Source organism: Poecilia reticulata, chromosome 14 (genome assembly GCF_904066995.2).
Source record: "Poecilia reticulata chromosome 14, P_reticulata-male-v2, whole genome shotgun sequence".
NCBI classification, from domain to species: Eukaryota; Metazoa; Chordata; class Actinopteri; order Cyprinodontiformes; family Poeciliidae; genus Poecilia; species Poecilia reticulata.
In genome coordinates, this window is record NC_088843.1 from 25,427,914 (window position 1) to 25,453,216 (window position 25,303).

Genomic DNA, 25,303 nt, shown 5'->3' on the forward strand with positions numbered 1-25,303 from the left:
TTGAGCCGTGACCACTTAGTATAAACTTTCCAACATGTCCGCCACAAACAACTCAACAGAAAAACAGTAAAACATTTCTATATGTGCTGATGTTGCGTGTAAAATCAAATCCTCTCTTTCACCTTTTGCTGTTTAAACTGTTATGTGAAGCTTCAACAGACACCTGCTGTTTTGTTCAGCTGAAGTTAAAACGTGATTATGGTCCCAGATGTAACGATGCACTTTATCCCCTGTAGAAACTGTTTTCATTTGCCTTGTTGATGAGGCACCAAGCAGGACGGGACGAAGATGTCGAACCACTTAAGTGTTGATCAAACCAACAGAGCAAAAATATTCCAGATATATTGTAAAAGTCGTCTCAGGAAGAATTGGCAGGCTTCTGCCCTGTGGAAGGTTGAGCTGAATTATTTAAGTTTTGTTTTTCTTCCTTTTTCATTGTACAGATTTAACATAATTTAGCTTTACAGACATTATTCCAGTTAGAAATCAAAGGGATAAAGACATCCAGAGTTCAAATCAGAGACCTGTGCTCCCCCTAACATACTGTAGTGTTTGTAGTTTTCTGAGCTCAAGCTTCTTGTAAAGAAATGTGAAATTTTCACTAATTGAACTCACTTTTCTCCATTGTTTTTACTGACGGTTGCATTTGAAGGATTTAGTTTTTTACATTTTTGGACTTTAAAAACTGCTGTGTGCATTTTCTGCATCTCACAGAAACCTTGTCACTTGATTTATATATATATATATATATATATATATATATATATATATATATACACACACATTTAAACACTTCATGTATTTTCTCCCTAAATAACAAAATATGGTCTTTCTGCCAAGTTATCTCAATGTAGGTAAGTTATTTGCTGTCCTGGTTTTCAGATAAACATGATATATCTAAGTTTCTGTAAGATTACACATGCAAGCATCTTCATTGAGCACTTTTGACCATAAAGTGAACCTTTTTTCTTCTTACTACTATTTTCTGGTAATGAAAGAAAAAAACCCTGAAAGTTTACCACTTGTAACTGCTGTGGTGATATTCAGATGCTGTCTTTCTCTGTGGTCACTAACTGTTGATATTTGATGTATGTACTTTCCATTTGTTAAAGATGAGTCCATAGTACTTGTGTTTACATGTGCTTAGTGGTCAGTGTGATACTCTCCCCCTTTAATCAGACTGAAGCATCACACTTTAATGTTCTTTCTGTAGGCGTGACTCAGTCCTGATAGTTTCTGTCAGTTAAGTGATTTTTATTTCTTTTCTATTTTTGTTTTGTGTGTGTACAGTTTAGTTCACGTTACCAGCACAGTTTGACAATAAATATTTCATCCTCTGGAAAAAACAAGTCTCAGCTCAATTGTTTTTGGTTAAAAAAATTTTATTTTAACAAATTTCATTGGCACTTCATGACAAAGAATTTCCACGTTGATCACAATAGATCTCATCCTCCTGTGAAGAGACCTGTTTCAGTTTTCATTTAATTCATGTCAGATTAACTGGCAATAATTAATAAAAGAAAGTGGCTTAAAATAGGTTTTATTAGAAAAGTGTTTTCATGCAGAGAGCAGTGGTTTCAGGTTTCAGATGATGATGATGATGCACAGACATAAATATTGAGAGTCCAGGTGGATGTGATTTGAAATGTGCAGGTTTTTCACGTGTCTCAAGAAATCAGAATGTTGACATTTGTGTAATTTAACCAGGTTTTATTTTTTTAATGTAGTATTAAAAAAATTCTAATGAGCCCAATTTGGGTTTTCATTGGCCACAATCATCAAAAGTAACCTGTGAGTAATGAATCAATGTACAGTGGATGCCCACCTTTTTAAAGTTAAGTAGTTGTGTACTCTTCACTGCTTTTTGTTGGATTTTCTCATTCAATAAGTCACCATGCAGGGTGTGGAGATGGGACCTTACAGGTTTGTAAATGTGCTCTTAAATGAATAAAGATGGAACTAAAAATATTTACTCATAATTCTTAAAGATTTCCCAAAAACAAAATTGATAAAGAGTTGGAATAATTTTAGTTTTACATATTATAATTCATGAATTTCATTTAATTTCCACTGCCATTTTACAAAGCACATTGTCTTTAATATCAGTGTGCTAACTGTGTTAACAAACAGGTCACGCTGACATGTTAAATCTTTCGTACATCAAGTCTGGACTTTTTGGACTAAATAAAGGTGGACGGTTTTGACTGTAAAGAATATGTAGAACATAAAACTGATGCTTTATCACCTGGGACTGACTGAGTCTCAGTCATCAGAGGCTTCAGTGTGCTGCCTGCGTTTTCTAGGAAGACGAGAATTAACTTGAGGTTTAAAGGCAAATTTTTAAAAAATCTCATCAGATTTGACCTTTAATAACGTGAACCTCCACTAACGTAATGTTCTTATATCTGTTTTCATATTAACTCATCTTGACATAATCCATCCGCTTCTAACTGCAGCTTCTTTCTTCCCTTCTTCACTCCTGCTGAGAAAAACAGTCTTTCAGTCTTCAGATGCTTCCTCCTCCAGCTCTTCCCAGATCTCCTCCTCTTCTCCTTATTTCTCCATATGTCCTGAAGAACAGCTCCATCTCCCTCTGAAGGGTGGTGTTCCGGCGGTCTGCGTCTGCCTTGGCTCGTTCCATGTTTCTGATCTTGATCTCTGCCACGCTCTGGCTTCGCCTCTGCTGCTCCAGACTGAGTCGCAGAACGGCAACTTGCCGTTCGAGGACGTCATTGCAGCGCTCCAACCTGTAATCCATGAATAAATGACATGGAGTGACCAAATTGTTGCACCTCTTCATTTACAGAGAATAGTGTTCAGATTTCCTAAACTTCTCTGTAGTTTTCAGATTTCCTAAACGTCTCAATTTTGTTGCAGCACCTTTGCATTAGCAGTGAACTGGTTGCAGTTTTCTGGCCGACTGATGATTACCAATCTTTAAAAAGCCTGACCTGCCGACTCTGATTGTTGCCGATACTGATACTTTCGTCTGAAATGTTGCTAATATAGCAAAGACATCAGTGAGTTGCCAACAGTGGGGTAATTAGTGTTAACAGTAAACATGCCTGTCCTGGTGAGTGGCTCTGTCAGTCAAATGGAGGGGTAAGGTTAAGTGTTAGGGGTCAGATTGAAATTGTATGAACCTTAAAAATGCGGAAAAGTAATACCTCTCAATCCTGTTTTGGTACTCTGCCTTCTGCTGAGCCATCTGCTGCCTCAGCTTTGCCAGCAGAGAATGAGTGTCCCTCGACTCTAAGTGAGACTCTTGAACCTGGAGATCCGGAGCCACTGAGGGAAGGAAGACCTCTGAGCTCCCTGTGCTGAGAGGGCTGATGCTGATGACGGAGCAGGAAGCCCAGGAGCTCGGATGTTGCTTGGCACCATTGCCTTCAACTCCGTTGTCTTCATGATCATCTTTATCACAGATTTCCTGTTCTGTTCTCTGATTCAGAGGCAACATTCTGGATCTCTTTGGTGGGATATCAGGACTACTGACCCCCAGGTCGTCATTGCTTTCATCTAATGGTAGAACTTCACAGGAAGACCATGAGGAAGAGGAGTCTCCTGCAGTCCCCAGTTCAGCTCGATCTACCTCTGCTTCACACATTCCAACATTGGTTCCTGGAGAATCTAAATCAAAGTTCTCAGTAGGACCATCCTCCAGTGTGTGAGACAGAGAGGCTCTGTCCAGGTTGTCATAGACTGAGGGTGTACTGTCCTCCTGTGCCTGACTGCTCCCCCCACTGGCTGCTTCAGGAACCTCACCCTCTTCCTCTGCTCTTCTGCAGCTCCAGTAGGCAGAGGCTGCCTTTTCTTGGCGTTGCCATCCCATTGCCCCCTGATTTGAGCTTTCGGTCTGTAGTTGGGGGTTGGTTGTTGTGGTTTGAGCATTTACAGAAGATGAACCCTGCCCAGCATGGTACTTGTAAAAATCTCCTTTGTGCCTGCCAGGGTGGTGGTTGATGGACTCACTGGAGGAAGGCAAGGGGTAGAAGCAGTTCTCTGGATGGGAGGAAGTGTAGCGATGGCCAAGGTGTTTCTTCTGACCAGAGAGCAAGTCTGATTTACCATCAGCAGAGAAGATACAACTGCAGGGAAGAAACTTCGAAAGTTATTAACGACAATGCATACTGAAGTCGGATCTTTAATGTTAACTTGAACCTCAAAAGTGAGAAACTGCAAAAACACAAAATGTTTTAAGTCAATGATTCCTTTATATTGATGAAAAATTACCAGTTATAAGTGAAATAGTTTTCTCATATTAAATGTTTAAATTAAAATGTCTTGTGTAAGTCTCCCTCTGCTTACAAGGTTTAGAAAGATTCAGATTTAACTTTTCAGCAGGACCAGGTACCTGCCCACAGGTGGATGTTTAAAAAAGTGCTTTGATGGTCATGGTGGTGCTGTGGTTGGTTTTAAACTCAGTTACTTCAATAAATTAACTTTTCCATTGAATTCTATTTTTCAGATCCATCTATTATTTTCTACTTGCGTGAGAATGACTAATCGCCAACTGACCGTTGAATGCTTGAACCCCTGTGTTTTACCTAGAGTGGCCTGCATGTGCGGCTGGTTGTCCTGATTCACTTGAGTGGTCTGCAATAAGAGGCAAAGACAGCTGGCGAAGGCAGGGCGGTGGCTGGAGATGGGGTTGCTTCAAAGGCGTTGCAGAAGGATGAGAGCAGGCAGAAGGAGGGAACTTGGCAAACAGAGATTCGTGTTCTCTGATCAGCTCTGACATGAGCACCTGGACCAGTTTTGCAGCTTGGAGACAGACAAGAAGAGCTTATTGTGTAGAAGTCAAAGCTAGAAAATGTTGTTGCACTTGCTTAAGGTCATATATCCTAAACTTAAGCAGGAGCTGAAATATTTTTTAACAATTACTGGTTGCAAGATAGAATACCTCTCTTAAGAATATATTCAGGTCTGGATCAAAACCTCCAACATGTCTAAAAAAAGTAAGCTTACGTTTTTGGAAGATAATTCCAACAGGTAAAGCACTGAGCATTACCTCTAAGCATCATGGTATGGGATTTTGTAAAAATTGATGAAATTGTTGACCCTTTTGACCCAAAACCTGCAGGTGTAAGCTAGAGAAGACTGACAGCGAAGATGCTAAGCCTTTTTAAAACATCACCGCGATTCCAAGGATATTTTTAATCAATAAAATAACCGCCTCAAGAAAAATAAAGTTTTGCAATTGATTCACACCAATTCAGAACCTAATCTGACAGAAAACCTGCAGGGTCGATAGACAACCATGAGAGACAAAGTTTATCAGTGATGCTAATGTTTCCTGGCAACTGAGAGAAATGGAAAAATTGAGTAAACACATTGAGAGTAAGTCTGCAAAAAAGTAAATTCATGATTTCTGCAGATTTTCCTGCCGATTATGCTTTTAATTTAGGAGCAAAAAAATATTGACATGTTCTACAACACTGAAAAACATTTATGAAGTAGTAGTATTTTGAAATAAGCAAAAAATATTAAATAAGCTGCTGCCAGTTTACCTCCCATGATGCTTTGTGGGTCTTCAGCTTTGGCTCGAAGGATGTTTGGTCCAAACACGGTCGCTAAGTTCTGGACGTTCATCTTGTTACTGCTGGAGCAGCTCTGAACCTCATTCAGAAACCTGCACACACACATCCATTCCTCATGAGCTGCACAAACAGAGAAGCTGGTCCCAACTTTGAAACAATCTGCCTTGATTTAATCACCAAAAATGTCAAAACTAATGAAGTCAGACAGATCATACTGGCAGATAAAGTTGAGTAGGTTGAAGTTTGCGACAGGTAACTCATGAAGAAGATTCTTCAACTCCTCCAGACCCTGAGGGAGGACATGAAGATAAAACAGAAAGAAGAAACCTTTCTAAATTAAAACACTCATTAAACCTCATCTAATCTGAGCAATGTGTTTTCACCAATAGTTGTGTTTTACATCAGTCTCTGTGGTGTGGTGCACTGAGTGATTACCCCTGTACGGTCACTTAACAGCTTCTGACCGCAGAGCAGAAAGTCCTGGTAGTGGCTGTAGGGAACCAGAGGTTCTGGTAGCTGCCTGAGGTAGAGCTTCAGCAGTGATGCCACAGTGTGGACGTCTGTCCCGCTGCAGACAAAACACAGCACACCAGATTCCTTACCTAAACCACCAAGCCCCCCAACTCAAAGCTAGCATTCGCACTTCAACGTGACTGCAAACAAATGTACAATTATACAACCATACATCTTTGAATAGTAGAAGTAGAGCCTCTTGCATAACCAACAAGAATGCAGCAAGAGGTTTCTGGATAGTAACATTTGTCTTTTCCAGCAGCCATACAATGTACATCGCATACAGCAGTAAATCCAGCTGACCAAATGTTCTGGAGCTCTGCTTTTGTTGCTAGATGACAGACTATTTGCCACTGGGGTTCCTAGGTAATAGACTGAACTTCACTGGGGTTGCCAGGTGAGGAGATCTTACATTCTGGAGGTTTTTGTAACAGGTCATTTTTCAATTACCAAAACACATTAAATTATTGCCATAAAAAACTTCTGGGTGTTTTTTAAGTGCTTTAATATACTTTTTTTTAGTTTATTAATCACTGAATGACTTACCAAAATATATTCAAAACACATTGTCACAACAAAACAATCTGGAACATCTTCCAGGTCCCCAAGGTGTTTTGGTTTAGGTCTACTCTTCATTCCCAGAACCAGAACAAAACATTGAGAAGCAACATTCAGTTTTTATGCTTATCTAATCTGGAACAAACTTCCAGAAAACTGCAAAGATGCTGAAACACTGAGTTCTTTTATATCAAGGCTAAAAAGTCACCTGTTTAGAGTTAGTTTTGACTAGTTGTAAGTGGCACATTAATCAACATATTCATGATTTTGATGTTGGCATTTGACAAAATGTAAAGTTTATTGCTAATTTCAGAATTGGTTAGTGTATTGTGGTTTTATGGTGTAAAGCACTTTGAAATGCAAATGTTGCTGAAATGTGCTATACAGATAATCTTGGTTTTACTTGACTTAAATGGGATCTGAAATCTGTATAAGTAAAAGAGACGGAGCTGAACCTGTCAAAAGACGGCCTTTCACCAGAATCAAAAGCCTCCTGGAGCTCTTTCACCAGACTGGTGCGTCCAGGCTGGCGAAACAAGCCCACCTCATGCAGACCACGTTCCCGGATAAATGTCACACACTGCTCCACCACCAGAGGAACCAAGCGCACTCCATACCGACGCTCATACAGCACCGTCTCCTCCAGACGTTGCCCAAAAACCCCTGCAACAGAAACAGAAATCCCTCCCTTATGATAAATTCTAAAATCAGACTGGAGTCCTCTGTTTTTGTTAAGGTTGTAAGAGGCAATAAATGTTTTGCGTTAGGGTCTCCAAGTAATACCAATGAACACATGAACCATTTTGTGTGTTTTTGAGTTCCCACCTGTGAAAGGGATCCAGACTCCCTTGTTAAGGCTCTTCAACCACTCGTCACCCTGACCAGCGCTGTTGGATAGGAAGAAATAGGAGCCTGGGCTGGCCAGCACATCTCTGTTACCTACATATACACAATAATAAATCATACATTTTCACTTAAGATGTCCTTCTCAGTGGGAATCATCATAAATCAATTCCTCCTGCCTGGGATTTAACATAATGATAATTTTGGTCTTATTTGTAGCTAATAAGCCTCATTAGCCAGTATGCTAAAAATAAATCTTTTTTTTAAACTTGCATTTTATTATATGTAGAAACTTTTTTAGGCATTATAGTGACAAGAAATTGTTTCAAAAGATAAAGTTGAACTGTTACTGCTTTGAATCATGCTTAGTGATAGCTTTCTGGCTAAGCTAATCAGCTAATGAAGCTAATGTCCAGAATAAAATTCTCTTTAGATTGTCTCTACTTTTAAAGTCACAGCGGCTAACCACAGGTCAGTTTGTTATTCAACTGGTTGAAGAGCAAACTGCATTTTACCATCAACAATTGGTATTTTAGCAGATTTATGAAATATTGGATTTTGTAACAGTTATAAGACCAAATATTTATTTATGAAGACACAGTTGAACTCTTTCTAGCCTTTCTTAAATATTTTCTCAATGTTTAAGAAAGTTTCCAAATAATACCAACAGCTCAGTTCTCACTAATGAGCTGGTTGTCGCTATTTCCAGACTATTAAATGTCATTGACTTTGCTTTTCATCTGTTCTTGAATCTTCTTGAAGGAATGATGTACTGCTTTTGAGGTTTTTCAACCTATTTCGTGTTGTTAGACAGGTTCTATATAAATGATTTTTTGCTTTCACACATCTAACAGCATTCAGGAAAGGCTGTAGCTAGAGAAACTGAAGTATGCTTAAACACATTACATTCACGATTTAGCAAAGTTCGAGTTGGGTTGATTTTTTTTCACTTAGCTAATCATTATTTTAAAACTGCATTTTTTATTTACTTTGGTTATTTTTGTTGATCTGTAGGAAGCAAGAACAGAACAGTAAATGTAACCTTCATTTGCCCACCATGCCTTCACACACTTAAACACTGTCCTCCTTCTATTTCCCATCATCCTTAGCTTTCTGTCCCTCTCAATGTCAATGTACACACACACACACACACACACACACACACACACACACACACACACACACACACACACACACACACACACACCTATACTGGTTTTGGTGTACTAGCAGGACACTTTTTTCAAACCAGTTTTTTGCAACACTAAACGGACACCCCTTTCCACTTATGCTAGAAAGACGTAGTAAGTTGTCAAAAATCTTGTTAGAGTTACACAACATAGATCTCACTTAAAAATTTAGATACACACTTCAGAACTCAAAATACAAGAATGTGACCCAATGCTGTATTAAAAGGACAAACGATAATGAGGTGCTTGGCTCCGCCCATGACACCAACAGTAATTGTCAGGGCCAATTTTATTTATCAGGACCATGGCATACACATACAAAAAACATAAAACTATGTGCATTAAGAAGTCCAAAAATGGAAATATGGACTATAACTAGTCCATATTTCTGTGGAGTGCATTTGTCATCCCATGAGATGTCTGAATCATCTACGGAATCAGGAGCATACTCCTCTTCTGATGATATCGCTTCACTTGAACTTTGTTCTGGACAGACCTGTTGATTAAAAACATATTTTGTATACATTGAAAGCGTTTCAGCAAGAATATTTCTACTAAAAGCTTACCAGTGATGTCCTCCTTTTATTTACAATAACACATTTTGTGCAGGGACTGGTTGCAAACTAGACAGAGAAAAGTAAGAATTGACAAAGGGAGGTAGCATAAGTATTTAAAAAGTCAGTGCTGCACTATGACTCAATTTCAACATACAGCACAACTAGACATGGAAGATCATATTCAAAAGATGAACCCAATTCCCATTCTCAAAAAAATTACCTTTACATCACACACCACTCCATTTCAGAGGTGAAAACAGTCCTTCACATAAAACATTTTTCTAAACTTGACATTTCATCATGGATGATATCATGATCTCACACACAGTTAACCACGTTAACCGAAAAAAGTGTAATCTTAAAATAAGAATTTGATCCTGACACTTGTGTAGGTATCAAAACCAATGAATTGTTATGATTAATTGTTTTGAATCGCAATAACCATGTGTTTGAACAGTACTTAGTATTCTCATGACTATTTTAGAAAAAAAAAGGTCATTGAGATAAAACTTATGTCAGGTGAGTTGCCAGAAAATAATTTGCATGCATCCAACTCAGCAGCCTGACAAGGCATCTCTATGGAGAGCTAAAATGAAGGGATAAACACTGAATGATTGTTTCTAAAAATAAAACAATGTCCACCTAATGTATGAACCTATCCAGTTTATTACAGAGGATCCATGTGTCTGTGCTCATCTGAACTTAACTTTCATTCTTTTCTACATGTAATTTCAAAACTCAGTCCTCCAAATTTCTGCACCTTACATGAGTATTACACAAGACCAGTGTGTTTGAATAGTACATATTATTTCAATGACTTTATATAAGAAACAAAGTTGGTTGTCGGAGACCAAAAATACCTCTGGAGGGTTGGTTGAACTGGATCCGCATACATCCACGTCACCAGCCTGACACAGTTCATCTTTGGAAATCTGAAATGTAAAGAACACTCACTAAATGTGAGTTTGTTGCCAATGTAGAGAACAGTCCTCCCTATTCCTGCACCTTACATTTTGAGTATTACACTGGACCCATGTGTATGTCCACTCCTAAATGTGACTTTCATTCTTCTGTACTTGTAATTTCAATACTCAGTCCTCCCTATTCCTGCACCTTATATTTTGAGTACTACACAGGACCCGTGTGTATGTGCGTTTCTAAATGTAATTTTCATTCTTTTCAACCTGTAATTTCAAAATTCAGGTTTCCAAATTTCTGCAACTTACATGATGAGTATTACATAAGACCAGTGTGTATGTGCACTCCTAAATGTGACTTTCATTTTTCTGTACTTGTAATTTCAATACTCAGTCCTCACTATTCCTGCACCTTATATTTTGAGTATTACACAGGACCTGTGTGTATGTGTGTTTCTAAATGTCATTTTCATTCTTTTCTACCTGTAATTTCAAAATTCAGGTTTCCAAATTTCTGCAACTTACATGATGATATTACACAAGACCAGTGTGTATGTGCACTCCTAAATGTGACTTTCATTTTTCTGTACTTGTAATTTCAATACTCAGTCCTCACTATTCCTGCACCTTATATTTTGAGTATTACACAGGACCTGTGTGTATGTGCGTTTCTAAATGTCATTTTCATTCTTTTCTACCTGTAATTTCAAAATTCAGGTTTCCAAATTTCTGCAACTTACATGATGAGTATTACACAAGACCAGTGTGTATGTGCACTCCTAAATGTGACTTTCATTTTTCTGTACTTGTAATTTCAATACTCAGTCCTCACTATTCCTGCACCTTATATTTTGAGTATTACACAGGACCTGTGTGTATGTGCGTTTCTAAATGTCATTTTCATTCTTTTCTACCTGTAATTTCAAAATTCAGGTTTCCAAATTTCTGCAACTTACATGATGAGTATTACACAAGACCAGTGTGTATGTGCACTCCTAAATGTGACTTTCATTTTTCTGTACTTGTAATTTCAATACTCAGTCCTCACTATTCCTGCACCTTATATTTTGAGTATTACACAGGACCTGTGTGTATGTGCGTTTCTAAATGTAATTTTCATTCTTTTCTACCTGTAATTTCAAAATTCAGGTTTCCAAATTTCTGCAACTTACATGATGAGTATTACACAAGACCAGTGTGTATGTGCACTCCTAAATGTGACTTTCATTTTTTTGTACTTGTAATTTCAATACTCAGTCCTCACTATTCATGCACCTTATATTTGAGTATTACACAGGACCTGTGTGTATGTGCGTTTCTTAATGTCATTTTCATTCTTTTCTACCTGTAATTTCAAAATTCAGGTTTCCAAATTTCTGCAACTTACATGATGAGTATTACACAAGACCAGTGTGTATGTGCACTCCTAAATGTGACTTTCATTTTTCTGTACTTGTAATTTCAATACTCAGTCCTCCCTATTCCTGCACCTTACATTTTGAGTATTACACAGGACCTGCGTGTATGTGCGCTTCTAAATGTAGCTTTCATTTTTTGTACTTGTAATTTCAAACCTCAGTTCTCTCCTTTTATGCAGCTTACATATCAAGTGTTACGCAAGACTTGTGTGTTTGAACAGTACTTAACATCATATCAAAAACTGTATTTTAGAAAATAAGTTGGTCGTTGGAGACCAAAATTACCTCTGGAGGGTTGATTGAACAGGACCCGCCTGAATCCACGTCACCAGCCTGACACGGTTCATCTTTGGAAATCTGAAATATAAAGAACACTCACTGAATATGAGTTTGTTCCCAATTTAGAAAACAGTCCTCCCTATTCCTGCCCCTTCCATTTTGAGTATTACACAGGACCTGTGTGTATGATCGCTTCTAAAACAGCTTTCATTCTCTGTACTTGTAATTTCAAAACGTAGTCCTCCTTATTCCGGCACCTTACATTTTGAGTATTACACAGGACCTGTGTGTATGTGCGCTTCTAAATGTAACTTACATTCTTTTGTACATGTAATTTCAAAACTCAGTCCTCCCTTTTTATGCAGCTTACATATCAAGTATTACACAAGACTGTGTGTTTGAACCGTACTTAACAGTCATCCCCAACAGGCCGCAGATCAGTACCAGTCCGTGAACCAATTGGTACGGGCCGCACAAAATATTTCGTGTTACATATTGTCTGAGTATGGAGGATCGTTTATTTTGAAAACCCTTTAACCGGATTCTCTCGGTTACGTCTTGCTCACCAACATTGAGCCCACAATGAGTAAGAAAGCGATATGTTAGGAAAGTTTCTTTGGAAAAGGGAAAAGGACCAGAGACAGGAGAGTGGATTTATCCTGGACTTGTAGGTGACTCCCATGTTCCAAGCCCACTCTGCATAATATTACCGGCTTACAAATGAGGCAATGGCTTCAAACTGCTTTGCCATTACACCCTCTGCATTGTGTGTCATCGTTTCCAAGTCGGATCATCTCATTGCAGAGAAACAAGCTCAGGACTCCCATTAATTTGTCATTGTCGTAAGTTAAAATTTTCATGAAAAAATATTCGTTTTTGTGGCATTTTCAAATCTTATATTGAAGGGATGTGTGAACGTTAGCATAGCGACTAGAGTCAGAGAGCATTATGGCAGTGATCGAGACGAGAAAAGAGGAGTATAGCTTGTAAGTCTTAAGTCTGGTTCACACGGCAATATTTAGGATTGTCAGACGATTTTCCAAATTCTGTGACCACAGAGCTGATAAAAGTACAACAGGTTTATGTGTCCAGCACATAAGGAGCAAATCTTGCCATGTGAGCAGGCTTAGTACAAAATGATGTCACACAAATCTACCTGCAATGCATAATAGCTAGTGTAAGCATAAGCCTTGACTGAATGAATAGCCTTGTGTCACGTTAATTTAATGATGGAATAGCTGAAAAGTTACCGGGTTTATCAACTGTGGTAGCAATTTTGCTCCAACTCCACTCGTCATCATTTCTGTGGATATTCTTTGTACAAAATGCTGAATAAACATTCATGCTGTTTCTACATATCTCCGATGTCCACCGGACTCATTTTGGGCATGTCAACTCAGCTGTTTGGGATTCCCCTCCATGAGCTACGTCACAGCGTTTTCTGATTGGCTGCCTGTCAAATTGAACAGGTTGAGTTCTAGCTCCCAATCAAGGAAAACCCTACAAGCTGTGAGAATATGCCCGATTTTAGATCGGAGCAGTCCCAATGTTCCAACGACTGGATGTGATCAGTCTTAGCATGCCATAGATGGCAGGATGAACGGTTACGATTATCGCAAGCAACGTTCTAAGATTGTTGTAAGGAGAAATTCGGGGTAAAAAAAGAAGAACCCGAGCCACAGAAAAATGGCCAAGTCTTCACCGGTCCGCGGTGATAAAAAGGATGGGGACCACTGGTACTTAATATCATTTCAAAGACTTTATCTTAGAAAATAAGTTGGTCGATGGAGACCAAAATTACCTCTGCAAGGTTGGTTGAACAGAATCCGCATGCATCCACGTCACCAGCCTGACACAGTTCATCTTTGGAAATCTGAAATGTAAAGAACACTCACTAAATGTGAGTTTGTTCCCAATGTAGAAAACAGTCCTCTCTATTCCTGCACCTTACATTTTGAGTATTACACAGGACCTGTGAGTATGTGTCCTTCTCAATGTAACTTTCATTCTTCTGTACTTGTAATTTCGAAACTCAGTCCTCCCTATTCCTGCACCTTACATTTTGAGTATTACACAGGACTTGTGTGTATGTGCGCTTCTAAATGCAATTTTCATTTTTCTATACTTGTAATTTCAAAACTCAGTCCTCTCTTTTTATGCAGCCAACATATTTAATATTAGACAACACCTATGTGTTTTAACAGTACTTAATATCATTTCAATTACTTTATTTTAGAGAATAAGTTGGTCGATTGAGACCAAAATTACCTCTGTAGGATTGGTTGAACAGAATCCACATGCATCCATGTCACCACCCTGACACAGTTCATCTTTGGAAATCTGAAATGTAAAGAACACTCACTAAATGTGAGTTTGTTCCCAATGTAGAAAACAGTCCTTATTCCTGCACCTCACATTTTGAGTATTACACAGGACCTGAGTATTTGTGCTTCTCAATGTAACTTTCATTCTTCTGTACTTGTAATTTCGAAACTCAGTCCTCCCTATTCCTGCACCTTACATTTTGAGTATTACACAAGACCTGTGAGTACTCCTGATCAAAATCTTAAGACCAGTCAAAAATTGCAAGAATTTGCATTTTGCACTATTGGATCTTAAGTCCAAATTAGAGCTTCACAATGTTAAAGGAAAAAATCAGTGCAAGAGACAAGACTTTTGAGCAGGCAATTTTCTGAAAACTGCATTTCACTCAAACATGATTTTTTTCAGCTGATCAAAGTTTAAGACCTTAGTCTTTTAAAGCCAAAGATGTGCAAACTCTGGATTCCATGTCATTTTCTGTCAAGTCTTTACACTGTCAAGACTCGTGATGGCAAAAGCAAAAAGCCACTGACTTTGACGTAGTAGGATTGCTGAGTGCATAAGCAGGCCTCTCACAATGTGCCATCGCTGCTGAGGTTAGACGCAGTAGACAGTCATTTTGCATTTTTTAAATGATCTGAGGTTATGGAACAAAAAGTCAAGTTTTAGACCCAAAACAATTTCACGCTCTGAGCCACAGGATCGGATTGGCTGTACGTCAGACACGGGACGATCCTCTACCCAAATTAAGGCCATTACTGGTGCTGACTGCAGCCCAATAACCATCAGACCGCATCTGCGAGAGAAAGAAGGGCTTCAGAAACAAAACACAAAAAACGTCTTCAAAGGCCACGTCTTCTTTAACGCCACAAAATTTCCCGTTTGGACTTTGCAAGGGTGCGCCAAACATGGGACATTGAAAGGTGGAAGAAAGTTATCTTCTCTGATGAGAAAACATTTAACCTTGATGGTCCTGATGGCTTCCAACGTTACTGGCATGACAAGGAGATCCCACCTGAGATGTTTTCTACATGGCACAGCGGTGGGGGCGCCATCATGCTTTGGGGTGCGTTTTCCTTCAATTGAACAATCGAGCTTAACGTTGTGCAGGTACATAAGCGAAGATGTTGCTGTGGGAATACCTCATGACTGAGGGCCCTTGTCTGTGTGGTAATGATTGGGTTTTTCAACAGGACAATGCTGCAGTTCACAATGCCGCCTGACAAGGGAGTTCTTCCAAGAGAATGACATCACTCTTTTTGACCATCGTGCATGTTCCCCGGATCTAAACCCAATTGAGAACATTTGGGGATGGATGGCAACGAAGTTTACAAAAATGTACATCAGTTCCAGACAGTGAATGCCCTTCGTGAAGCCATCTTCAACACTTGGAGCAACGTTTCCACTAGCCTCCTGGAAACATTGGCATCAAGCATGCCTAAATGATTGAAGTCATCAACTTCAATCATTCTTGAAGAGCTACCATTCTTGTAGCTCCACAAGAATGGTGGAGCTACTCATTACTGAGTCCTTTTTTTGACACTCTGATTTCTGTTTTGGGGGGTTTCTCTGGTTTTTTTGAGCTATGGTTTTAAACTTTTGATCAGCTGAAAAAATCATGTTTGAGTGTAAATGCAGTTTTCAATGAATTCCCCACTCAAAGTTTTTGTCTATTATGCTGATTTCTTCTTTAACATTGTGAAGCTCTACTTAGAACCTTCTTAAGATCCAATAGTGCGAAATGTAAATTCTTGCAGTTTTTTAACTGGTCTTAAGATTTTGATCAGGAGTGTATGTGTGCTTCTAAATGTAATTTTCATTCTTCTATACTAGTAATTTCAAAACTCAGTCCTCCCTTTTAATCCAGCTAACATATTTAGTATTACACAACACCTATGTATTTGAACAGTACTTAATATCATTTCAATTACTTTATTTTAAAGAACAAGTTGGTCGATGGAGACCAAAATTACCTCTGCAAGGGTTGGTTGAACAGAATCCGCATGAATCCACGTCACCAGCCTGACACAGTTCATCTTTGGAAATCTGAAATGTAAAGAACACTCACTAAATGTGAGTTTGTTCCCAATGTAGAAAACAGTCCTCCCTATTCCTGCACCTTACATTTTGAGTATTACACAGGACCTGTGTGTATGTGTGCTCCTCAATGTAACTTTCATTCTTCTGTACCTGTAATTTCAAAACTCAGTCCTCCCTATTCCTGCACCTTACATTTTGAGTATTACACAGGACCTGTGTGTATGTGTGCTTCTAAATGTAATTTTCATTCTTCTATACTTGTAATTTCAAAACTCAGTCCTCCCTTTTAATCCAGCTAACATATTTAGTATTACACAACACCTATGTGTTTGAACAGTACTTAATATGATTTCAATTACTTTATTTTAGAGAATAAGTTGGTCGATGGAGACCAAAATTACCTCTGCAAGGGTTGGTTGAACAGAATCCGCATGCATCCACGTCACCAGCCTGACACAGTTCATCTTTAGAAATCTGAAATGTAAAGAACACTCACTATATGTGAGTTTGTTCCCAATGTAGAAAACAGTCCTCCCTATTCCTGCACCTTACATTTTGAGTATTACACAGGACCTGTGTGTATGTGTGCTCCTCAATGTAACTTTCATTCTTCTATACTTGTAATTTCAAAACTCAGTCCTCCCTATTCCTGCACCTTACATTTTGAGTATTACACAGGACCTGTGTGTATGTGCGCTTCTAAATGTAATTTTCATTCTTCTATACTTGTCATTCCAAAACTCAGTCCTCCTTTTTATGCAGCTACTATCTAGTATTACAAACAGTGTGTTTGAACAATTTTAATTTCATTTCAATTACTTTATTTTAAGAATAAGTTGGTCGTTGGAGACCAAATTACCTTTGGAGGTTGGTTGAACGGATCGCATGTCCACTCACCAGCTGACGGTTCAACTTTGGAAATCTGAATTGAAGGGATGTAACTGATTATTCCATAATAAGTCCACCACATATGGCAAAGCCTTTAGCTGAAACACCTCTACTGTAGGTACACTAATAAGTAGGATAACTTTTAACAATGCAGATATATCAATAGTAGCAATGAAATTAAATTTTTCAAATCAATTGATTAATTGTATGTCTTTCTGTGGTTACTTAAACATTTTTTGTCAACTGAATGCAACTCATTATTTTTACTTGTAATTTCAAATCAGATGTTTTCATATATATATATATAATATATTATATATATATATATATATATATGAAAACAGTCTCCTATTGTTTTTGTTCTTGTTTTACCAGGAACAAGAAAAACTATTTGAGTAATATATATATATATTATTATATATATATATATATATTTATATATATAATATAAGCTTTTGTATTTTGAGCAGTTGCTTGTTCCTTTGGAAAAAGAAGGTATTCTGATTATAATGATCATCGAACATGATCTATGCTAATAATGTGTAGTATAAAAAATAGTTTAAAAGTGAAAAGCAAAACAAAGGAAAAACAATCCTTTAATAAACACTGGAATCTATGCATAATAAGTCACAACTCACCTTTAATGAATTGGGGTATTTTACATCAAATCCTTCTTTATCTTCACCTAAGGAGCAATAACAATTGGAATCATGTTTGCTCTCTGAGACCTCTTTGCTGACATCTTCTGCAAGATCAGAGAATGTGTTGCTGAGTAACAACATGATACTGTACACCAGGGGTGTTAAACTCCAGGCCTCCTGGGCCAGTGTACTGCAACTTTTACATGTCTGTCTGGTCTAAAACACCTTAAGTATATTACTGAAATAGCTTCTCAGTGCAGTCAAGTTGATGACCATCCCATCTGATCCAGCCATGTGATATCAGAAACACATCTAAATGTTGCTGGACACCAGCCCTCAAGACCTTGAGTTTGACACCCTGCTGTACATAATATGATTTGGTGTTATTTTATGCGAAAATGAATGTACTGAAGTACACAGTTCTACATAATTGACTTTCTATTGACAGGTTCTCAAAATCTTAAAAAAATTAAAACATCATCTTAATACTAATGATTACTATCTAGGATAATTTGTGCCTGTGAAACAATATCACTCACTGATGTACAGAAAATGACCAAATACAGTTTTATCTAATTCTGGAGTGAGCCACCTTCCCCTTTAAACTCTGGTACACTGGCTAACATGGTTGGTAATTACTAGCTAAACTGCTGCAAATCAGATGCTTTGGTGTATCCAAGATCAAGTAACCTACAACATTCTGCAAAATTACTAAACTATATGTACTTAAATGTCTTAGAGATTCTGTATGAGTCTTACCTCTTTCTCCACGCAAAACAAATGAAACAAGTTAAATGAATACTAATGGCTTGCACCTGGACTTGTCGGATTGTACCAAGTTGATGGAGGAGGAGGGATACAACAAAAGGAGAATTCCATTTTGTTTCTGAAGCACACAAGGTCTGATTTTTTTCCAGGAACAAGAAAAAACTATTTGAGTAATATTTGTAACTTTCATTCAATATTTCAAGTTATTTATCATACATTTTTCTTTATTTAGAGGCAACAGTTAGATGGTATCTCCCACCAGCAATGTTGTCACTTCTTTTAATCATTTCTGTTCAATCAATTAATTATGTTTATTTGTATAGCACATTTCAGCAGCAGGGCAGTTCCAAACACTATCATAAAAACAAACTGTTTTTATGATAAAGATCCAACATAAACTGTTGTCTAATGGCAGACACAACACCTGCAGAAAAAGGTTGGCTGATGTACCTGCCAATAGACAATTTAGACTACCTAGACAATCTACATGCATGCAGAGTAGCGACATTGAGATTACGACAAAATATACATTTTAAAAGTTTTGTGCTAACAGTAACATAAGTAATCATATATTTTTGGCACTTTAAATATTTTTTAAATAAATGCTTTTATTTTTATATTTGTAATTCTGTATTACTCCATGACTGGTTATCCCTTCTTTCAAATTCAAAAATACTTTATTGATCCTAAAAGGGAAATTAAATAAAAAAAGCTTGGGTCCTCTACCACAAGCCTTGGAGCGTGAGTGGTCTTCACAGTATATTAGCAGTTCCCAAAGGTGTGCTTCTCTGTATCAAGAGGTCTGATGTATCTCCAGGTATTTGTTTGAGTCACTGTTCCAGTTTAGGGGTCATTACCCTGAGGGTTTCAGTGACCACAGGCACTACTGTTGACTTCAACTTCCACATTCTTTGTAACCACCTAAGACCCAAACTCTTGCATGGCATGCATTATTAATTCGTCTGATATTTGGGTTGATTGGGACCTAATGATTGCAAAAACAAAGAATTATCTTTTTATATGATATCTGGACATCATTTTTCTCAAAAAATACTTATTCATTTTAAATCACCATGTTTAGCACCATGGTAAAGCTATACAGTTGCTAACTTTTGTAAACTTACACAACAAAAGAAACACTGAACATCTTGAGTCTAACCTGTAATGTGTTATAATCTTCCACCACCACTAAGTCATAAATAATGGCCTAACGTGTGGACACCAGACCCCATCTAGAGCAAAATTTAGTATTGTGGACTAGACAGTCCAAAATAAGTCATCACTTATGTGGACAAATTTTTTCTCAGGTCCTAGGCGGATGATGGTTCTTTTTAGTCTTTGGTATTTCTCTAGTTTTTTCTGTACCTTCTGTTCATTCAGGATAGCTACATCTAACAACTGCTTTGCTCTGCTGCTCAATGATCACCATGTTCAGTTGGTTTGCTTTTTCCTGTTTTGTCTTCCTGTATATGGAAGGCCCACAGAATCTTAGCTTGTACGTTTTCTACCACCTTGTGTGGCATTTCCCATTTTAAAGAGGTGTGTTCAAGGTTATATTCCTTCAGATGTTTCTTCACACTATTCTGGGTACTTGGTTGTGGCGTTCCATGTATTCTTATCATGCTACCATCTTGCATCCTGGTGTTAGCTACTAGATTGTCTCAGGGACTCATTGCATAGCATTCATGAATATCTTGCTTGGTATTACAAATCTGGGTCGTTATTGCTCTGGTTCTAGGGACCTGCTTATGTGCCATCATGAATATGCCTCTGTGTTGTGGTTCAGTCTAGACTTTGTCAAATGGAGCTGTCAGTGCATACCTGTTGATTGTCTGGACCTTGTTTCTGTCATTGGACTTGCCTTACTATTTGTAAGTACAGTGGCTTGCAAAAGTATCCATAGCCTTGAACTTTTCCATATTTTGTCACAACTGCAAATATATTTCACAGAATTTTATGGAAAATAAAAGCTAAAAGTCCAGTATTCAGCCCCCGTCCCTGAATGCAACCAATTGTCTTCAGAAGTTGACTGCTAATGGTAAAATTCAACTCCTCTATGACTGCCACAAAAGTTGGCTAAGAGATATTGGGGAACAAACAGCATGAAGTCCAAGGAACACACCAGACAGGACAGGATAAAGTTGTGGAGAAGCTTAAAGCAGGCTTAGGCCATCTCACAGACTACTGTTCCATTATCATCTGGAAATGGAAAGAGCAAATCACACAGCTGTGAACCTACCAAGAAAAGGTCATCCACCTAAACTTACAGGCTGAGCAAGAAGAGCACTGATCAGAGATACAGCCAAGAGGCTCATGGTGGATCTGGATGAAATGCAGAGATATCCACACCTCAGGTGGGGGAATCTGTCCACAGTATAACTATTAGTCATGCACTGCAAAAATGTGGTTTTATGGAAGAGTGGCAATAGAAAAGCCATGGTATAAGAAACTATAAGAAGTCCTATAACTATGAGAGTTGCAGTTTGCCAAAAGCCATATTGGGATACAGCAAAATGATAAGACAAGACCAAAATGAACTTTTTGGCAAAAATGCAAAGCACTATTTGTGGTGGAGAACAAACACTGCACATCAATCTGAGCACACCTTCCCCACTGACAAACATGGTGGTGGCAGCATCTTGCTCTAAGGGTGCTTCTTTTCTTCAGGGACAGGGAAAATTGTTAGAGTTGATTGTAATATGGACTAGCCAAATACAGGGTAATCTTGGAAGAAACCTGACACACCTGAACCTGGAGTCTGCAAAAGACTTGAGGCTGGGGCAGAGGTTCACTTCCAGAAGGACAACTACCCTAAACATAAAGCCAGATCTACAATGGAATGGTTTAATAAAACATATTTATGTGTTAGAATGGCAAAGTCAAAGTCTAGACATAAACTCAGCAGAGATTCTTTGGCAAGATCTGAAAACTGCTGACAAGTCAATTTTATTTGTATAGCATATTTCAGCCACAAGGCCAAAGTGCTTTACATTAAAGAACTAAAAGTCATAAAATAACATACATTTACCATAAAAAGAAAACAAAGAAATTAAATTCAAAGTAAAATCAAAATTAAAATCATATACATAAAATATATTGATACATCTACCAATGATTAAGATTCAGAAACAACTGTAAATTGGTGTGGTTTAAGCCTTGATTTAAGGAATTCAACTGTGTTGCAGTTTTCTGGAAGTTTATTCAAGATTTGTGGTACATTGAAGCTAAATTCTGCTTCAAATGCTTGGTTCTGGGGATGCAGAGCAGACCAGAATCAACAAACTGTTAGCAGTGGAATAGTTTGGTGAAAAAATTGCTTTATTATGGTTTATATTTATTTTATCCATGCACTTATTCCACACATTTATTATTCATAATTTTTAATTAAACAAAATTTGATCAAAATATATATTAATTTCTGTATATTTTTAGGTGCCAAATACATTCCAAGGTTGGGTTTAGGCATCCAACTAACCTTTATAAAATATTCAGACATATAGCACAGAGTAATCATATTGCTATCTCATCCCCAGTGTATGAGTTCGCAATTTACACACATTCATGTGTGTAAACAGCGACACGTGAATTAGAAAGACACTGTAGTAATTAGCAGGACCTTCCGGCAGACAACCAATCAGAATGAGAGGTTGTGTGAATATTCATGAGGTCCTGCTATTACACAAACCTGCCATAGGGGGCGCTGTGGTGATACACAGATTATACACAAAATCAGGTTTATGTGTATTAACCGGACATCTCGTTTTTTTTGCATTTTTGGGGTTATTAGACCAATAGAAACCTTTCTACGCTTTTAGATTTTTGTCAAAATTAGCAGGACACCGCTCCTGTCCCGTTAATTCAAAATGTCCTGCTAGTGTTGTGTGTATTCTGACGAAATGTCCTGCTAAACCACATTTACCAACGCACACACACACACACACACACATGACAGGACACACAAGACAAAAATCCAAACTCCCTGACTCAGCATTTAACTGTTTTCCTTGGTGGATGACACATGCAATCAGAGTTTGGGAGGGATTGGGAGTTAACATGCCAACTGTGCGTATTCCTTACCTTTGTGGCCTGTACTGTCATATTTCCAAGACTTAAAGCAGCTGAGTCCCATGCTGCAAACACTTCTGGCCTGGTTGGAGAAGCTCAACCCAAAATGAGGACGTATTTTATAGAGTTAAAGAGGAATTAATAAATAAAATAGGTCATAAGTCCCTTAAAGAATCCTTCTTAATCTCTATAATTGAGATTGTACATTTTACAAAAAAATAAAAAATAAAATTCTGGTTAGAAAGAGACGCACCATCAAGTTGATGCTGAACAATCATGGAACAATTAAATTGTAAAAAATTAAGAAGAAAAGCAAAAGGTCTCTAACACGGATCCACAGACTGGCTTTAGAAGTTTGGAGTTTGAATCAAGACTTTTGCCAAACTTTCTGCCACTGAAAAAAAGTCTCTTTTTCAAATAATGTAGTTTTCATCAACATTTTGATCTGCAAATGTTTATCTTAGGGGAAAGTTCTCTGTATACAGGTTCTCCCATTAGTAATTCATGGCAATAATTAGGAATTTGATGAGTTATAAAAAAGCTAGTCAAGACGAGTTCTTGAAAAACAAGCATGGAAAATCTTGGAAAAATCTTTGGTGGATATGATTTCTGTAGAAGTTATTGTATAATTGAAGAGCTTTTATATTTATAAATATGCTCACCCCTAAAATGTCCAAAGCAGTCTCTTCAAACCTAAATATGTTCATAAATGTTCCTGTCAGAAACTGGAAAAATTGCCAATAAAAGGGTGTTGATCCATGACAAGCAAACTGGAATGCTGAAAATCGGTTTGTTGTGTTGTGTCTTTTTTGCAAAAATGGTTTTGGATTGTCATTTGCTCTCAAATCCCAGTTAGATTCTCACTGATCCTGTAATTGTGGAGAACGTATCTTTGCAGAAACTGCGCCCAAAACCGTCCCAGATCCAACCTGAGCAGCAGGAGTGAGATTTTTCACCTTGCTTCCTATCATTGGAGCGTCTTCTGACCAGCACGCTGTCTTTTCTCCTTGATGTTCCCCTTTAGCCTTTGACACCAGTGAACGGTCGGTAAACGCATCCTGAAGGAACTTTGTGCTTCCTCACCATCTCCAGAACACTTCATCCTCCACGGTGAAAAGACGCCATATTAGTATTCCTTCCTGCATCTCCTCTCCTCCCTTGTCCCCCTCTCTATGTCCTCTGCTTTATTACCTCTTCTACTGGACGTCCCGCACCATTTTCAAAGGACACTTCACACATCTAGATGTCCATTGTCTTCGCCAGCCCCTCTTCTTCCTCTCTTCCTTCATGCCATTCCTTCCCTCTCCAGCTGTCCCTGTCTTTGTCCACGTCCAACTTCTGTCTCATTCCCACTACCGCCTTCTCTCTTTCTCTCCATTTCCCAGCAGTGTGTGTGCCCCTTATTGCCCCCCCTCCCCTTTTGCCTCATCAATAACCATGCTGTGTGTGTGTGTGTGCGTGAAGGCTGTGCATTAGGAAAATTGGATCTCTGCGACGCAGAGCTGTTTTACCAAAGTAATCACAGCTGATGGCAAGAGAGAGAGGGAGATGATCTGACTGAAATTCTGCAGCGGCTGAAGTATGGCCGTCCGCGGCACGAGCACACTCTCACTGTCACCATCATTCAAGTGGACATAAAAGCCAGAGGAGCCACTCAGCCAGGTCAACTTTTGAACTCAATTATAGTATGAACCTCCAGACAGTCCAATTCAATAAGACTGTTTGGCTCAAAGTACAATACAGCGTACAGTGAGTTGCAAAAATCTGGTTGCTTATCAATACAAGCAATCAAATATTAACAGCTGTTCAATCAAGAGATTAAATCAGCACAAAATCAATTCAGACTCTGCATCAACTCGTTGCTGTGGGGTTTCTTCTGCTGAATTTCTGAGAAAATGTTGCTGGATACATTTCTTGAAATATTTATGAACAAGTGTTGTAATATGGAGGTACATTAAATTTCTATTAAAATTCTATTTAGCATCATTAAATGATATCTGGTGATTGATGATATTTTATAAGAAAATATATTTGAATGATTTTAATTTTTACCTAGAAATTTTATCCAATCAAAAATGTCATATGCACTCACACATTTTTCAAATAACTTTTAAATATCTGGCAGTTTTCCAATTATTTTATTATTCCAATTATTCCAATTCCGAACTGGGAAGATTGAATACAATCTCTGGAATGTTTGTTTTGCATAGTCATGAGGTGAAATCGGCTTTTTTAGTTTTTAGTTTAAAAAAAATGGAAGAGTTTGGAAGAAGAAAGCCATTGCTGAGAAAACGGTTTGAAATGTTCGTGCTGTGCTGCCGGTCAATCCTGGAGGAAAACAGCTTAGAGACTGCAAAGGAACTGAGAATGGGGTGAAGCAGGACGACTGCACTAAATATACAGCCAAAGCAGTGAAAGTCCAGGACTAAATCACAATATGTTTGCCAAGAACTGACAATTGATGTTCACAAATGTTCTCCATCCAATCAGTGAGCATGAACAATTTTACAAAGAAGCAGCAAAATAACTGAAATATGCAAAACTGGCAGGGCCATAAACCTACAAGACCTGCAACTTAAAATGCAGAAATAGATTGTTCTGCAAAGTAAGACTCAGGCTGAATGCGTGTCACACTTTTCAGATTTTTATTCACAACAGTTTTGAAAATCATGTAGCAATTTCCTTCTGTTCACAATGACATTTGAACATTTTTGTGGTGGGCCGTCCATGAAATTCCAAGAACACCTCAAAATGTATAGTTATA

The 25,303-nt window shown here is 38.0% G+C and overlaps 1 protein-coding gene across 6 annotated transcripts; it reads right to left on the reverse strand.

Annotated features, from left to right (window-relative positions):
* Positions 1–1,367: 1,367 nt before the first annotated feature.
* Positions 1,368–24,682, reverse strand: LOC103476266 (rho GTPase-activating protein 24-like). Of its 6 annotated transcripts, XM_081615507.1 has the most exons (14): positions 16,111–16,320; positions 14,084–14,155; positions 13,617–13,688; positions 11,822–11,893; positions 10,062–10,133; positions 9,211–9,267; positions 7,437–9,140; positions 7,067–7,274; positions 5,976–6,108; positions 5,756–5,829; positions 5,511–5,632; positions 4,548–4,764; positions 3,168–4,088; positions 1,368–2,747 (listed from the first exon to the last, which is right to left on the reverse strand). In XM_081615507.1, exons 7-14 carry the CDS (start codon positions 7,573–7,575, stop codon positions 2,507–2,509), a joined length of 2,055 nt encoding a protein of 684 aa, XP_081471633.1. In that variant the 5' UTR covers positions 7,576–9,140; positions 9,211–9,267; positions 10,062–10,133; positions 11,822–11,893; positions 13,617–13,688; positions 14,084–14,155; positions 16,111–16,320; the 3' UTR covers positions 1,368–2,506. The 6 variants fall into 6 exon arrangements, 5 of the variants coding, with proteins under 5 accessions (XP_081471633.1, XP_081471634.1, XP_081471632.1 ...); XM_081615508.1 differs by lacking the exon at positions 9,211–9,267; XM_081615506.1 differs by lacking the exon at positions 16,111–16,320 and having other exon boundaries at positions 7,437–9,267; positions 14,084–14,372.
* Positions 24,683–25,303: the final 621 nt, after the last annotated feature.

Excerpts from the sequence above, each read along its gene's own strand:
- LOC103476266 (XM_008428473.3), bottom strand. The coding sequence starts at position 22,603 with ATGGGACTCAGCTGCTTTAAGTCTTGGAAATATGACAGTACAGGCCAC. Across the intron at positions 7,551-22,551 it reads TGACAGTACAGGCCACAAAG|GTAACAGAGATGTGCTGGCC; the intron begins GTAAGGAATACG and ends GTGTATATGTAG. Across the intron at positions 4,765-5,510 it reads CCCACAAAGCATCATGGGAG|CTGCAAAACTGGTCCAGGTG; the intron begins GTAAACTGGCAG and ends TCTGTCTCCAAG.